The sequence below is a fragment of the Silurus aristotelis genome (genome assembly GCF_946808225.1).
Source record: "Silurus aristotelis genome assembly, chromosome: 11".
Classification (NCBI taxonomy): domain Eukaryota; kingdom Metazoa; phylum Chordata; class Actinopteri; order Siluriformes; family Siluridae; genus Silurus; species Silurus aristotelis.
Window position 1 is genome coordinate 12243306 of NC_139584.1, and position 16375 is coordinate 12259680.

At 36.4% G+C, this 16375-nt stretch overlaps 2 protein-coding genes across 3 annotated transcripts in view; one reads left to right on the top strand and one right to left on the bottom strand.

Moving 5' to 3' along the window:
- Positions 1–5827, top strand: taf10 (TAF10 RNA polymerase II, TATA box binding protein (TBP)-associated factor). Of its 2 annotated transcripts, none has more exons than XM_083553887.1 (5): positions 1–409; positions 1614–1771; positions 1879–1943; positions 3719–3833; positions 4005–5827. In XM_083553887.1, exons 1-5 carry the CDS (start codon positions 244–246, stop codon positions 4095–4097), a joined length of 597 nt encoding a protein of 198 aa, XP_083410013.1. In that variant the 5' UTR covers positions 1–243; the 3' UTR covers positions 4098–5827. The 2 variants fall into 2 exon arrangements, with proteins under 2 accessions (XP_083410013.1, XP_083410014.1); XM_083553888.1 differs by having other exon boundaries at positions 4008–5827.
- Positions 5394–16375, bottom strand: part of cacna1sb (calcium channel, voltage-dependent, L type, alpha 1S subunit, b) — a 23408-nt gene continuing 12426 nt past the window's right edge. Inside the window, exons 21-45 of the mRNA XM_083553859.1 lie at positions 16056–16143; positions 15817–15924; positions 15667–15719; positions 15368–15514; positions 15022–15223; positions 14140–14298; positions 13901–14011; positions 13722–13805; positions 13210–13257; positions 12705–12731; positions 12481–12606; positions 11889–11954; positions 11707–11798; positions 11459–11624; positions 11197–11324; positions 11007–11103; positions 10684–10786; positions 10486–10587; positions 10194–10321; positions 9876–9998; positions 8580–8800; positions 8241–8305; positions 7996–8093; positions 7803–7868; positions 5394–7716 (exon numbers count right to left, since the gene is read on the bottom strand). Of these exons, the coding sequence (XP_083409985.1) occupies positions 7486–7716; positions 7803–7868; positions 7996–8093; positions 8241–8305; positions 8580–8800; positions 9876–9998; positions 10194–10321; positions 10486–10587; positions 10684–10786; positions 11007–11103; positions 11197–11324; positions 11459–11624; positions 11707–11798; positions 11889–11954; positions 12481–12606; positions 12705–12731; positions 13210–13257; positions 13722–13805; positions 13901–14011; positions 14140–14298; positions 15022–15223; positions 15368–15514; positions 15667–15719; positions 15817–15924; positions 16056–16143 (2839 nt within the window). The 3' untranslated portion in view covers positions 5394–7485. The remainder of the gene's footprint in view (positions 7717–7802; positions 7869–7995; positions 8094–8240; positions 8306–8579; positions 8801–9875; positions 9999–10193; positions 10322–10485; positions 10588–10683; positions 10787–11006; positions 11104–11196; positions 11325–11458; positions 11625–11706; positions 11799–11888; positions 11955–12480; positions 12607–12704; positions 12732–13209; positions 13258–13721; positions 13806–13900; positions 14012–14139; positions 14299–15021; positions 15224–15367; positions 15515–15666; positions 15720–15816; positions 15925–16055; positions 16144–16375) is intronic.

The window sequence follows — 16375 nt, forward strand, 5'->3', positions numbered from 1 at the left end:
CGTGAACACTTTTTGCTTCACATCTCTTCCGTGAAAGGACGCGAACAAAACACATTTAGGACTCGGAGGGATACAGTGAGATTTACTCACTAATATTTTATAGAAACCCCCTCGTTTACTTTATTACTTGCATAATATCGCGGGTGGCACGCAATAGTCAGTTATTAAAGCGTATTTTTTTAATTACTGAGCGTTTGGAAGTTCCTGAGTTCAGAGGGTTGTGTAAATCACTGCGCAAGCAGGATGAATGTCGATGCTGCCCAGGCAGCGCCGAGCGGAGCAGCGAGCACGAACTCCTCCACCCCGAGCAGCAGCAGCAGCAGTAGCAGCAGCAGCAGCATGAACTGTGTCCCAAACAGCAACTCCGCCGCTAATGTCAGCAGTTTACCTCAAACTGGCAGCACTACTGGTGAGTGGAGTAGCAGCGTGTGAGGGTTTAACAGGAAACCAGTGGACTATAGCGGACTGTGGATCAGTATATCAGGTGATGTGTTTGACCGGATCGTGACTCCGTAGTCCGGTTTGTTTGTGTTGATTTAATCACTGCAAGTCGACATTAGCGGTATAAAGTCGCCAGTGAGCGGGTCTACTTCTTGTTGCCGAAGGATTTTTTGGGGGTCGTTTTCCACCCACTGATATCGATTCAAGAGACGGTCACGTGTTCTTCCATCTTCACTCCCATTGGAAGTTACACTTTTCTCAGCTTTGCCGCGCCGCTGGACACGCCCACATATAGCACTACTGCTCACTATCCGCGCGAGCGCCTTTTAGTGACGTGAAATCTGATCGTTTTAGTGACTTGGTTCTTTACATTGATATTTTTTGGACTCCTCTAGTTCATTTCGTTCCTTTGATCAAAACTAAATACAAATGATAAAATTTTAATAAGCAGATCCACCAACACGTCTACATACACCAACTTTGACTATAGTTCCAGTTATGAAAATATGACTGCAGCTAAGGACAAATTATGATAAACAGAATGAGTAGCTCACTTCTCATCTCTTCTGGTTTGTGTCGTTAGTTCTTTTGTCATGTGACTTCTATAATTATTGCAACAATAGTGTGAATATTTGGACGAAAAAAACCTGATCTATTGCATAGTGGAATGAAAAAGTGGATGTGAATGCAGTGTTTTTAAGAAGTGGATTTTTTTTTCCTAAGTCTGATTGTGGGTTTTTTTGGGTTTTTTTTAAGGAATAAGGAATTTAGAATCAGTCACCATTTTTCTATCCAGCATGCAGTCAATGCAAGGAAGACTACTGATGAGGTGTATTGACTTAGCAGCCAATTTACAGGCTCAGCAAAGTATTTTAGTTACCAGCAACACTTTCCAGTGGAATTGAATAAAGATTTTACTTCAATTCTTAGGTAATGGGTTTCACATGTAATTTAGGTTAGTTCACCCCTCTCCACCCCAACCCCTATCTCTTACTGGTCTATCTGTCAAATGTTAAAACCCAGTGTGGCCATTGAGCTAAAAAGTTGGCACACCCCTGATTTTTCTATGAATGAACGGTGAAATATCCAACGAGAATGTTATTTTTCATAGTTATAAGAACAGTGCAGTTATATTGCCAATGTGTTATTCAATAATTATCATCTGCCAATAGTTCCGACTTCAGCTGCCATGGCAACGCCATCATCAGACTCCTCAGTGTCCAACGGGCTCTACGTACCAACAGGATTAGCCAACGGTGATGTTAAGCCCGTCATCTCTAGCACACCACTGGCTGATTTCTTGATGCAGCTGGAAGATTACACACCCACAGTGAGTCCTTAAGCCTTTTAATAATTTTGTATTGTTCAAATATTTAATTTTATTTGACTTTTGCTTATTATTTTGACCTTTAATTTGACTTTTACTCTGTCCTTTAGATCCCAGATGCAGTTACAGGATATTATCTTAATCGAGCAGGATTTGAAGCATCGGATCCAAGGATGTAAGTGTAGATTGTTTACATTAAAGCACAACAGTATACAGTTGTAAACAGTATCTCAAAAAAGCGAGTACACCCCTTACATTTCAGCATCCATTTTAGTATATATTCCCAAGGGACGATACTATAGAAAGGAAACTTGGATTTATTTTATAGTCAATGTGCAGCTTGTACAGCAGTACAGATTTACTGTCCTCTGAAAAATAACTCAACATACAGTTGTTATTGTCAAAACAGCTGGCAACAATAGTGAGTATACCTTAAGTGAATGTCAAAACTGTGTCCAAAGTGTGAGCACCATTATCTAGCACTTGTTTTAATACTCCTGGGCATGGAATTCACCAGAACTGCACAGGTTCTAGCTGGGATCCTCTTTGTGACATCACGGAGCTGCTGAATGTTAGGCAAATGGTGCTTCTCCACCTTCCGCTTGAGGATGTCCCACAGGTGCTCAATAGGGTTCAGGTCTGGAGACATAGTTGGCTACTCCATCTCCTTCACCTTCAGCTTCCTCAGCAAGGCAGTTGTCATCTTGGCGGTGTGTTTGGGTCATTATTATTATTATGTTAGAAAACTGCAGTTTCTGAAGGGAGGGCATCATGTTCTGCTTCAGAATGTCACAGTACATGTTGGAATCCATGTTTCCCTCAATGAGCCACAGCTCTGCAGTACCAGCAGCACTCATGCAGCCCCAGACCATGATGCTACCACCACCATGCTTGATTATAGGCAAGACACGATTTTCTTTGTACTTCTTACCAGGGTGTCACCACACCTGCTGGAGACTATCTGTCCAAGTTTTATCTTATCAGACCACAGGACATGGTTGGAGTAATTCATGCTCTTGGACAGGTTATCTTTAGCAAACTGTTTTGCAAGCTTGCTTCAGAAGAGTCTTTCCTCTGAGACAATGGCCATACAAATCGACTTGTTGCAGTGTGCGGCGTATGGTCTGAGCACTGACAAGCGGACCTTCTGCTTCTGCAACCACTAAAGCAATGCTGGCAGCACTCATGCAGTTTTTAAAGACAGCTTCTAAACCTGACGCACATCACTCTTCTGAGTGGAACTCGTCTTGGAAAACTTCTGTACGACTCTGGCACCTGTGCTGTAACTCGGTTTCAGAATCTTACCGATCTTCTTTTAGCCCTGGCCATATTTGTGGAGAGCAACAATTCTAATTCTCTAAACCTCTCCGAGTTCTTGGCCATGTTGAACATCCAGTGGTAATAATAATATTGCTCCCTAACTAAAGATTGGATTAGGCATTTATGTGATTTAGCCTTATTATGGTTAATGTACACTTTTCTGGCCACAAACGTCAAAATCTAATACTGCAATCCAACTACAAACTCCACGCTTTGGGTATATATTTATATAACCATGTATAACTTCTAATGGGTAAACAAACCTTTTGTCGGATTTTTATGTTCTTCCCAAGTTAAACAAAAGATCTAGGATTTTATATTAGTTTTAACTAATAAAACATGGTTATCGTTAGTAAGTATTATAATTTAGGCTTTAACTGCAGTATTTGTCACATGGATTTAAGAACTTTGGGCAGTGTTTAGTAATGAAAAGGTTTGTGAGGCAGGCAAGAAACTGACAAAATGAAGAGCAAATACTGACAATTCTTCCTATAAAAAGAGAAAGACAAGAACTATTTGTGTAAGGTGGCACCGCTTTGCTTAATCATTTCTTATTTATTTATTTATTATAAACAGCAGTAAATCACTGAACTAGATAAAGTCATGACTGTGAAACACTTGTTTATTCAGAATCCGACTGATCTCATTGGCGGCCCAGAAGTTTGTCTCCGACATTGCTAACGATGCACTGCAGCACTGTAAAATGAAGGGTACTGCGTCTGGAAGCTCCCGGAGCAAGACAAAGGTAAGTTGGGTCTGTATAACACACATTAGGGAAATGTTATCTTGATGTAATTGTATAGGAACCATGTGGCATTCTGGACTTTTATTAAGCAGAACTTTTCAAATTCTTCATTTCATGATTCACTGATCTATTACTAATCACATTTTTATTTGTCTTTTTCAACCTGAAAAGCAGGATAAGAAGTACACGCTGACGATGGAGGACCTGACCCCAGCTTTGTCCGAGTACGGCATCAACGTTAAAAAACCCTACTACTTCACGTAAAAAAAAAATAACCAATTGTACTTTGAAACGAACTGCTGAAAGTAACATGGCTCCATAAATAGGTGTCCACACTGTAGACATTTTAACAGCGAGAACCTTTGGTTCATGTGACAGAGCAGAAAGCGGGCTGTCTTTTCATTTATTTACCAATTTATTTTAAGCTTTTTTTTGGTTAGGTTTTTTTTTTTTTTTTTTTTTGCTTAACAGCAGATTATAATTCATTACACATTTGTAATATTGGTTTAATGGAAATAAACAGAATTGTCACTTATGTCTGAGGTTTATTTTATCGTGTGATGGCTCTGCTATGGTTTTAAATACCGTAATTTCTGGATTATTAAGCGCACCCAAATATAACCCGCACCCACTAAATTTTACAAAGATTTTTATTTTGAACATAAATAAGCCACACCTGTCTATAAGCCACAGGAGTCTACACTGAAACTAATGAACTTTACACAGGTTTCAATGAAAGACAGTGTCTGTTACACGGCTTGTATCTAAACAGTAGCCTACCAAGAAAGTCATTGTTCACTGTCTTCCTCCTTCCTTTCACAACAATTTCTCTCGTGAGTTTATCTTTTGGTATCGTCGTACGTTTTCTCCTTTTCGTACCTTTTCTCCCGATGCCGTGCAGATCAGAACACAGGTGAAATTTGTTTTATTTCATGCCCGGTTGTTTTCAGCGTGACGAATGATTCGCATTTAATGTAGACAGTCCGAGTGAGCGGCAGGTCAAACATCAGAGGAACCTCATCCATATTTATGATGTGGTGCGGCCTGATTCAGTTGAAGCGCCTCTGATTTAATATAAAGTTTCATTGGTTCACCTGAACCCGTTCGGCAATTTCATTAGTCTAATGTTATGGGGTTCAGTTTTTTGGCTTGAAGTTTGTGAAACCGGGAAAAACCCAGGAAAAATCCATAAATTAGCCGCTTCATTGTTTAAGCTGCGGGGTTCAAAGCGTGGGGAAAAAAGAAGCGGCTTATAGTCCAGAAAATACGGTAACTCCTTTGGTCTTTTCAAAGAAAAACATGTTCTATATATTTATCCTGGCAGCATTTACAAGATGACGTTCCTTATTTTAGCATGTATTTCCTTCTCCTGTGTTTTGAAGACTTAGGTTTCTAGGCTATATTAGGAATCAGACCAGCTGAAGCATTAATAGAAATTGAAGCTGCTCTTCAGTTTCACTTATTAGTTGACAGCACAGTCTTTGCAAACTGTACTCACAGAGCTGCTAAGATGTAATGATGGTGTGTGTTAATGGTAATATTGACTAAATCAGTACAACATTATGTTTGTTCCCCCAGTGTATTTTTAATAAACATGGGCAAAATATCAGTTACTTACAATTGCATAATGCCTGGGCTGCACAATTCCAGAGCGATAACATTTTGCTTAAGGTAGCTGACAGACCTTGCATAATATAGCCATAGTGCAAAAGTGTAACACCCATGGTTTCTGGGTAGAAAGTGTTCATCTGGGTTTTTTTTTGTCTCCATATCAAGTCCGTGTTCATTTAATCAATTTTTTCTTGTTGAAAGCCTGTCAAGTGGCCTGTATAACACGGTCATCAGCAGTTATTTTCAGCAGCAAGCCCAAAAATCCCCTCAGTCTAGTTCTTTTGATACGTCTACGTTAATCATCTTAACCAGTATTAAGCATTATAACAGCAGTCTGTTGTAAGCAGTCCAACATACTGACCCTTCAGTTTTTTTTTATTTTTTTTTTTTTTTATTTTAAAGAAACATAAGAGCTCGGGATAACATTACCAGTAGTGAAAATAAACTACCAAATATTCAAAAATAAAATATCTATACTGTATAAATAAAAAAACAGAAATAAAAATCTGAACTAATAGTGATTAGCTAATCAGATTAAGAGTCTTAAAAAGAGATAAGATAGATAATAATTTGGTTTACTGAAGTATTTTATAGTGTGTATTATAGTATTATTATGGTATCAGTTTATTTAAAAATCTGTTTAATATACACTGAGAGACAAAATCAAAACCTGGTTTGAGGAAATCAATGTGACAGAAATTGGGTGGATTTGGCTTATATTTTAGCAGTCCATTAGTAAACATCAAACAAAATAATCTCTAGTGGTTGTTTTAAATAAAGTTCATATTTTTAAGCTTATAAAAGATCATTAATAAGCTATTAATACAAAAAGTCTATTGAATAGCTGATTAATGTAGCTAAAGTGTTTAAAGTATACATTTGCCGAGTCCTCTTAGGAAATCTACATCTGTTTTGTTTTTCCAAAACAAGATATCTTAAAATAAGAAAGGAAAAGATAACTTTTTACTGCCATACCAGACAGCACTCTTAAAAAAAAAAAAAGAAAAGAAAAGAATGTACTCCTGGCTGCTGCGTAACTGACTTTAACGACAAGTTCAAAAGTCAAATGTAGAGTAACTCCATTGCATACAGCTGTACAGGTACATTATCTAACATCATAAAACCTTTATCCAAACAATTCTCATACACTTGCATGTAATTAACATTTCATTTTTTCTTTCCTGTTACTGCTCAACAAGTGTATTTTAACCTACACTACTGTACAAAAGTCTGAGCGCCTTAATTCAAAACAATTAAAATCTAGACTTTAGATGTCTACGTGTTCTACATTAAAGTGCCAAACTTCAATTTTCGACAAAAATGTTATGATACATTTATACTGTATATGTCATTTATGAAAGTAATACATTCAGACAAACACCTCAAATAAAAATGTCAGGAGCACTGCCTAGGATTTTACTTGGTAAGAAAGAAGCAAGTGAGAAAAGGCTTGTAGAATCTGTGCAGCAACAACAATTTCTGTTTGAAATGGTATAGCGTTTCTTACATTACAGAACATTACATTTAATTATTTTTTGAAAGCATCTTAATCTTTCAGAGTCCTTTATAACTTTTGTACAGTACTAAGTCCTAATACTCTACTTAAATCCTTTTAATACTGCTGTTCATAATACCTGCTGATTTCTTAACCAGATCACAAATTATTCTCAGAAACAGTCTGACTGAATTCAAATGTTTAAAACATTAACTATTAAGACCAAGATGCAAACAAGATTGAACTCATCTTGCTCACAATAATAAAATAAATAAGACATTTTCTGTCCTATTCTCTCCCTCCTGAACGGTTTCCAATGGGGAAAAAACACTCCACTTTGATTAAAGGAGCAAATAAACACAAAACCTCACTTAGGCAAAACTACACTCATATGGTTGTTTGCATTGCCTGTTAAAGATATTTATTTCTTTTTGCTGAGCATGTGAGGTTGAGTAACAAGTGGATTTGAATTTTTTCAGGATAAGGCTGGTGGAGAGTTAAAGTATCCTTGTCAGGACATGAAATAAGTAGACAGAGCATAACAGCCTACACTGCAGTGGTGGCTTGGTTTGATTTGGCAGGTTTAGCGCTGGGTGGAACCGGAATAGGGCGTCTTTTGCGTTTCACTGTTTTCCCACACTTTTCATTCAGAATGCCCTGAGCAGCTTCCTCCATGTCACCCACGGTGATTTTCATTGCCTCTGCCATCTCCTTCTTAGTCACAGAAATAAACTTGGGGTCCTCAGCCATGGTTTCAAGGCCACCATTTCTTAATGCCTAAAAAAAAAAAGAGGTGGCTTTGGCTGCATTTCGACTAGTTATCACGGATGAGTATGTTTTATAAGAATAAGGCTGCAGTTTACCTGTTGGATGAGTTTATCAGCTGCTGGTAGAGATTCATTTCTATCATATGTAGGATCATAAGGGAACTGCAAGAGGAAACAGTAAAACACTGAAACTACATGCAAAAACATGTTTACAAAGCAAAATCCATTTAAACAACCATAAGATGTCAATTAGACCAAATTTATCATTTTTTTTATATGCTGTACATACCTGAGTGATGTCATTCCTCACAGTAATATCTGACTGGTGTCTGTCTTCAACATCTCTAAAAGATGATGATGCTCTACTGGGAAGCATAGCAACTTCTCCTGTTGGGTTCATTGCTTTTTTAAATCAAAGGGGACTTTAAACAAGAATTCTTTAATAACAAATTGTTATAAAAAAAAAAGAAATAACACACACGCACACACACACGTATAACAAATGTATACTGTATATATATTCTTTATACTTACTGATATCTTCAAAGGATTGGCCTCTGGTTCCAGCAAGTGATGGTGACTCTCTTTCATATATAAAGCTAGAAGAGAGAACAAGAAAAGCTTGATTGGTAAAATACATTTTATTCCAATGTTTTTCTCTTGGTAAAAAACATTTATGCAGTGCTAGGTAGTAAAATTATAATAAGTTAGAGCTACCCAGTGGACTCAGTCTTTTGGCAAATAAATAATAGCTGAGTTTTTACTGCGAATTGAGCAATACATTTTTACCAAATGTGGTATGTATTGTATTCTGAATTAATTGTCCATGAGCAGGGAATAACGCCATGTGGTGCAAATATGTAAAGTACTTACTCGTCTGTAAAGTTGGCATTATTATTGGTGATGTTGGTTTTGGTTGGTGTTACAGGAAAGAACTCAGTGTTGTGGAGGAACACAGAGTCAGGTGGAGACTCCACATCCTCCGGGCGACTCTCAGAGAACTGCAGGGGGCGTTGATTAGTCTGTGCTGTTGTAGGGCTAATGGGTTCTGATGAAAAGGGGTCTGCATTGGTTCCAAATAAACCCCCGGTTCTCTGAATGAGGAAAATATTAACTTTTTATTCAATCCTGAAACAAGCTAGGTTAAATTTTTTTTTATATAAATACATTATCTATGTGGAGGTTTAAACCAGTTAAAGCTCCTTAAACTGGGATAACAGTATATAGCGATTGCTAAAAATGAAAACAAGAAAACTTTGTTTTTTAAATATTTTTCCTTTTAAAATATCATTTATTTGTGTACTTGTGGACACACAAGGCAAACTATGATGGACTGCCAAACAAAACACTATTGCATGTACATGTTTATATAAGTGGTGGGCGGTCAGGGCCAGCAAAGCCTTCTCTGCTGGCCAAAACAGAGCACTGACCTACATTTACAACCTAAATTCTAATATAAGTTTTATGACATTGTATTAATTTATTCCGAACAGTTTATTCTCTTCATTTTATAGCGTTTCTCTTGGCTGCACTGCTTCCAGCATTTTTCCGCCCTCTGATTGGTTGGTCAGAGGGAAACTGTAACAGCCAAGTTTGACTGGCAAAACACGTCTGTAGCACGCTGCACATAGAATACATCTGAGTTAGACTTTTTGTCTATTGTTTTTGTACAATATTGATGCTTTTTATAATTGCGACATGATAGTGGTGGTATTAAAAGGTGAATTAGGTTGGGTACGTCCTCGCTGAAGGGCCAGGTACCAAATGCACGGCCCGCCACTGGTTTATATAGATACATACATGCATACATCTTTTCATAAGTGTATTATGTGTATACTCATCTGCAGCTTGCACACTCCCATATTCCTTTACTTTATACCCATCTTATACAGTCTGTATTGTATATTTATTGTTTGTTAGATCTCAGTATTTAGAGATATCACATCTCATCACATTGCACCTTGTACCAAGTATGAAAGTGCATGTGACAAATAATGCTTTGAATCCCTTTTAAACCTTGGAATAAACTTTCTTTGTCTGTGTGCTTTTTCTTCCCAGCAATGAAATTTAGGGTTTTTTAGAGGTTTACAGGGAATAAGACTTTTATTAGGTTTATTGAAAATTGTTGTTATAATACGATTATCGCATTGTTTAATAAGACAGAATTACCCTGTAGATGCCCTCCTCGCCCCCTGCCATGGCTCTCTCCATTTCATCCTCAGCAATAAGGTCTCCTGAGATGGCTCTGTGGAGCTCGGGGGCAGCCTCCTCCTCAATGCTGCGCAGACCCGCCTGAACAAGAACGGATAATGTTAATAAATGTTAGGATGAGCTTAAAAAAAAGGAACAGGTAGTGTCAAGGGCACTAGTGAGCAAAATTAACAAGAAGCAGAACGAATTAGGATGGGATTAGGTCATGACCTAACTCAAAATATTAACTCAGATTTTTAAACCATTATAACATGAAATATCAAAAGCATGTCACACCTGAATCTCAGCTGCTCTTTTTTTAGTAGGCCGGTAACCATAGTACTCTTCCTGGCGCTGCATAAACTTACGGAAGTACTCCTGAATCAGGAAGGTGGCGTAGAACTTCCCAACAGTAACCTCATCATCTGTAACCAAGCAAATACACCACATGTAATCAAAAATCAAAAATTAAAAAATTCTGTAATAGCAGCTATAAACTTTTGTTCCTTAAAAAAAAAAAAAGTGCAGCGTGAAACCAAAAAGACCACTGTCCAAAAGACTGTCCATTACTTATACATGCATTCTTTACCTCCAATAGGTGGAAGAACCTGGTCCAAAAGTTTCATACTGATTCGTTTCCAGATACTCTTAATAATGGCTCTGAGCTCTTCATTAGCCTGCTCAAAGTTACCTGATATTCAAGAGACACAAGAGATTCTATAAAACAGTTTTTACCAATATTTACTGTTTATAATACAGCATTAAAACTTTCCCCAGCATTTCATACCTTCAGTTTTAATCTTCAAAGCTGTTCTAACTAAAGCAAACAACGTGGCATTAAAGGTGACCGTTCCATCACTGTTCAGGGGCATGTTCATGGAAATTAATCGCTAAGGACAAAAATGAAAAACATAAAAATGTTTGAACTTTAAAAAGACTAGTCACTTATAGAATTTACATTTGGCAGATTTCCTTATACGGAGCACTTTACAATGATATCATCTATACAACTGAGCAGTGGATGTTTATGATTCCAAGGTCGTTTTAATATATACTGTGGATACAACTGATTGTTTTTTACCTTTACAATTACAGATTTAATTGGCTTACCCTGCAAGCTGAGCGATGAGGGCAGAATTTTCCAAATCCCAGTGGTGGCTGGATTCTTCGTAAAAGTGTTACTACATCTAGATGTTTAATTCGACCCCTTTAAAATTAAAGTGATAATTGTTTATTTTCAATAATAATTCCCTTGAAAAAAAAACTTATAATGTATTACCTAAACTTGTGTTTGACTCACGTTGCCTCAGGATCATATTCTGCCCAAATCTTCTTGAACTCATCCAGATGGTGTGGACCAAGGATTGACCAATCACGAGTCAGGTAGTCGAAGTTGTCCATAATAATGGCCACAAACAAATTAATAATCTGCAGAATAGAACACCAATTGACTGTTTAACAATCAACCAATTTTAAGTTTACCAGCCACTTTAGAGGTTTACCAAAAATATTTGAACAAATCTTTTTTTTTTTCATTTTCTTTTTTTTTTTTTACAACTTACCAAAAATGCACACAACATGTTAAAACTCAGAAAGTAAAACACAGCAAAGTTTGTTCCACAGCTGTATTCCTCTCCAGGAGTTGAGCCATAGTCTGATTTTGGATCACACAGCTTCCCAGACATACATGCCAGCATGACCTTTGGCCAACCCTCTCCTGTAACACATCTGTAATAGAAACAATCAATTTGCAATTTGATTCATTTGACCATATCTGCAACACAATGATGACAGTAGACATCTGACCCACCGGAACAGTATCAGAATGGCTTGTGGGAATGTCTGGAAGTGATTGTTACGGTTGATCTCAGTACCATCCACTAGAGCAATTTTACCAAATACCTATACAGAAGAAAAAAGATTCATTAAGATGAAATGGATGCAGAACTGTAACAATAATTGTACCAGTATTAGAAATTTAGGGATGCTCACCTGCATTCCTATGACAGCATAGATAAAGAAAAGCATTACTATGATAAGAGCTATATGAGGAAAAGCCTGAAAAAGAGAAAATTATATTTTTTTGTTATAAACACAATTATTGAACATACTGATTCATAGAAAGCAGTGATTAGAAGAAATTGACAAAAAATTACATAAAAAGGTATAGTTAAAAATACAATAGCAAATGTGCCATAGATATGTAACAGAGTTAAATCTAGTTCAATCCTAACCCCACACTTTTAATTAATATTAGCATTCTTATAATTAAATTAATTAGCATTTAATAATAAAATTGCAAAGCTGTCAAAATATCAAAGCTGACTTCTAGCTTTATCTAGTAAGTATCTACAAGCTTGGCAAAGATGTAAACATTAAACATTATTTAGTTTTCATAACAGCACTATGATATAAATGAATTATATATGTCTACTGCCTATGTCAGACATGTAAACAAAATGATTTTTAAACTGGCAACCAAATATCACTGTAATATCAGATAGGGTGGTCTTTGTTGATTCCAATCCATAACAGGTATCATCATCACACCTTCAATATCTCTGCCACAAACTTTCTTTCTGACCTGGAAGGACTTAATGAAGGTCCACAGCAGGTTGCGAATGCCCTCAGATCGGTTAAGCAGCTTTATCAGACGCATGACACGGAAGAGTCTGAAAAAGGTGATCGAGACTCGAGCATTTTCTTCATACTGTGAAAAAGCAGAAATGTAGCTCATTGAGAAGGCAGGAATCTTGACAGGTATATTTTTTGGAGGAAAAATGGAGGAACATTTTAAATATTACTCACAGCAATAGCCTGCATTGGGTTTGTTTCCTGCAACAAAAAAAAACATATTGTACATGTTGATAGTACCTAAATACATTAAATAGGAGTGCCTAAGTGCAGTATTAATATACAGTACATATTAATAGCACTAAACAAGCAAATGAAATGGCTCAGATAACTAACCTCCCTCAATATTTTATAAAGCACTAAAAAAATGACTTGACTAAGTCAAATAAAACAACCACTTATTAATTTGAATACCTAGAAAGGTTTACCAACCAGAGTGATAGACAAAAAGTATTTTAAAATGGTTAGTCTGTTAACAATTTTAAATCTATGGGATATTTTTTTAATGTAAAAGAAAAACATTTCAATAGCTTAGCATAGATTAAGAGCATTTTTATCTTTGCAAAAACACATTTTGTTTTTTTGTTGCTTTGAGTTGCTATGTTAAATGGTCAGAGTATACCAGGGTCAGTAAGCAGGCTCACACAGCAAGGCCCATGCAGACCAGATTGATATTTACAGCACAGCCATGGATGCAGTACAGTCCACCACTGGACTCCAAAGCAGCCTGAAAAGGAGAAACTAAGATGAGATATGAAAATCAAAAATATGAAATCACATAGTGACAATAAAATCCCAAAGAAACGAGAATCTTGTGTGGTACTGAACAGATGTAAATAAAAAATGGCTAATGAGTGGTGGCAACACCAAAAAATTACACTGGTACAAATAAACAAATTACTGAGCAAAAGCTGAGCACTGAGAGAGGAGTCTGTGCTTGATGTAGCTGATTATCTAATGTGAGTGACTACTTTGGCTTTATGCATACAGGGCCTTTTATTATTTAGTATGGGGCTGCATATTAAGAATGAACATGTTTTGCCAATTTCCCTCACTTGCTTTTGTACAATCAACTTGTATGTAACTGGTTTGTAGTACAAAAACCATTGGGGACTACTTTCCTATTGGCTATTTTGCTAGATTTTTCTCCATTTTTGGCTCATATACACAATTTTCTGCTCTCGTACTTACATCAACCTGACTAAGGACAACATCTACAATGCTCCCAATCACAATGAGGAAATCAAACACGTTCCAAGGGTCTCCAAAGTAGCCCTGCAGAAAGTGTAGAAGAATATGAATAGACTATCTCAGGGAGGAATTCAGTCAGAAATATGTTTAAAAGAATAATCATTTGATGTTTGCATTACCTTTACTTTAAAAGCAATAAGTTTGACAATCATCTCAATGGTAAAAAGAACTGTGAAGATGACATTTAGGGTGTCTGACAGTTTTGTGATGTGGTCTGACTGATTACAGTGCTGCATTACAGAAAACATAAAAAAAATTTTAGTTAATTACTGTTAAATAAAATTATTAGTAGAAGTAGAGATATTTTAAAAGGGGAAACTCAGACTTGGATTTATAATAAAATAGAGAAAGCACACACCTGCATTCCTAGACACAAAGTGTTAAGTATGATGAGGAAAAACATGAGGTACTCAAAGTAGCAGGAGGTCACCAAGTACCAAAACCGGTACTGGAAAGGGTTCTTAGGGATGTAGCAGCGGAGGGGCCGAGCTTTCAGTGCATACTGTACACACTGGCGCTACAGTAAAAAAAAGATACAGGATTACAGGAACTATACAAGATTAAAGAAACTAAGGCTCTAAAAAGTCAACTTTGGTAAAAGAGGAAAAAACACAGATGAGGTGTGCAGTTCAGAAAGAAAATGGGCTACTTTATGCAACATCATATGGAGTTATTCTGACCACTGCACTGATAATTTTTCAATTACAACATATCTTGGAGTGTTCTTTTATCCTTACATCACAGAAACTTTAATATTATCCTAATCAATTTAAGGGTACGTACACTGGATATTTTATAAATCAATACTTTATACTATAGTATTATGATAGGGCTTATGTTGAAAATGTAAAGTATGTAGAATGTGATTTGTGTATGTGTATGTGTATTTGTGTCTGTATTATGTAGTATTTGCATCTGTAATTCTTTTTTTTTGTCTTGCAAGGTATATATTTGTTATTCACTAAAGGAACTTTCAAGAAGCTTTTAGGTCTTTTCAATGAAGCACTAACGAGTCATTTTACTTTATGGAAAGTGCATTTATTTAACACTGAAAACTAGGAATTACTCCATTCAAGTGTAGAAATGTACTTATGTTCATGTTTTCAATTTAATTCAATTTAATTCAATTCAATGTATTTCTATAGAGCTTTTAGCAATGAACATTGTCTCAAAGCAGCTTTACACAGATAATGTGGTGATAAAAATGTATAAGATGTTCTCTATATGTTTTCCTGGTTACCTGGTTCTTGTCCAGCTCACAGTTTTTGTACTCCTGCTCTCCCTGCTCACGGAAAGTCACAATGACAAAGCCGACAAAGATGTTCATCATAAAGAAAGCTATTATAATAATATAAATGATGAAGAAGACGGAAATGTCCACACGATTGTTATAAACCGGGCCCCTGTTTTCTGCATCTGAGTCTATGGCTTTATAAAGCAACCTGTGGACATGAAACAAGGGAACAATAAATTGTATTATTAAGAATCATTAGCAAAGCACATGAAACTGCAAATGGATGAGTTTATCATGCATTTTCAAAAAATAGAATTGCAAATTATAAAGGCTATGCCTCATTCATACTTACTCTGGCCAGCCTTCAAATGTTGATACAGTGTAGAGTGAGAGCATTGCTTTTAATACATTGTCAAAGTTAAAGTCACTGTTGAGCCACTCCCGTGGACGGACCTCCATTTCATGAGGAGAGTTCTGCACATGGTGCACATAATTCCCCCTGATAACAACAAAGAAAAACTTTGTCTACAGAAAAAGAATCGCATTTGAACATTATTTGTTATGTCTAGGAGAAGAAATATAGCAATGCATGTAAAAACAGATCTGAATAGCAGATGTGACATCATGGAAGAATTATAAGAAAAGACTCACTGACATTCCATCTCAGTCAATTTCAGTGGATCTGTACAGTAGAAGAACCTGCCCTGAAGAAAAAAACAACAACAACATAATAATTTCTCACAAATTAGTTCCATACAACCAACGAAATATCTGCCAAGGCTGTTCGAATGGTTTTCTTACCTTGAAGAGTTGGACTCCAATGCAAGCAAACATGAAGTTTAAGAGCATTGTGACCAGAATGATATTGCCAATAGTTTTGATGGCCACAAACACACAACTGACCACATGCTACAAAAAGAAAGCAGATTTAGAATCATGTATCCAAAGTTGAATGACCTCCAGTCACAATATGCATTAAAGGCTGCATACAAACTATAAAAGCGTGTTTTATATAATATAATCTTTATTTCAAGTTGTACCTTTAATCCTTTGGCTCTGTTAATGGCTCTTAGTGGCCTGAGAACCCTCAACACCCTGAGAATCTTCACCACAGAGATAGCACTGGACCTGTATAGGAAAAAATCCATACACTCAGCAACATATATCAGCAAAAGATAAACAAAATTAACTTGCACAATATGCAGAAATATGCATAAAGCTGGACCCATGACCTCATCAAAATAGGTTTTATATAAATGTTTTATTATGCAGAATGCTATTTTTTAATAAAAGATTTTTAGTCCTTTTCACATTAGATAACATTTTTCCATATGATGTCCTACATGCTTACATAGATTGA

Excerpts from the sequence above, each read along its gene's own strand:
- taf10 (XM_083553887.1), top strand. The coding sequence starts at position 244 with ATGAATGTCGATGCTGCCCAGGCAGCGCCGAGCGGAGCAGCGAGCACG. Across the intron at positions 410-1,613 it reads TCAAACTGGCAGCACTACTG|TTCCGACTTCAGCTGCCATG; the intron begins GTGAGTGGAGTA and ends ATCTGCCAATAG. Across the intron at positions 1,772-1,878 it reads TGGAAGATTACACACCCACA|ATCCCAGATGCAGTTACAGG; the intron begins GTGAGTCCTTAA and ends TCTGTCCTTTAG.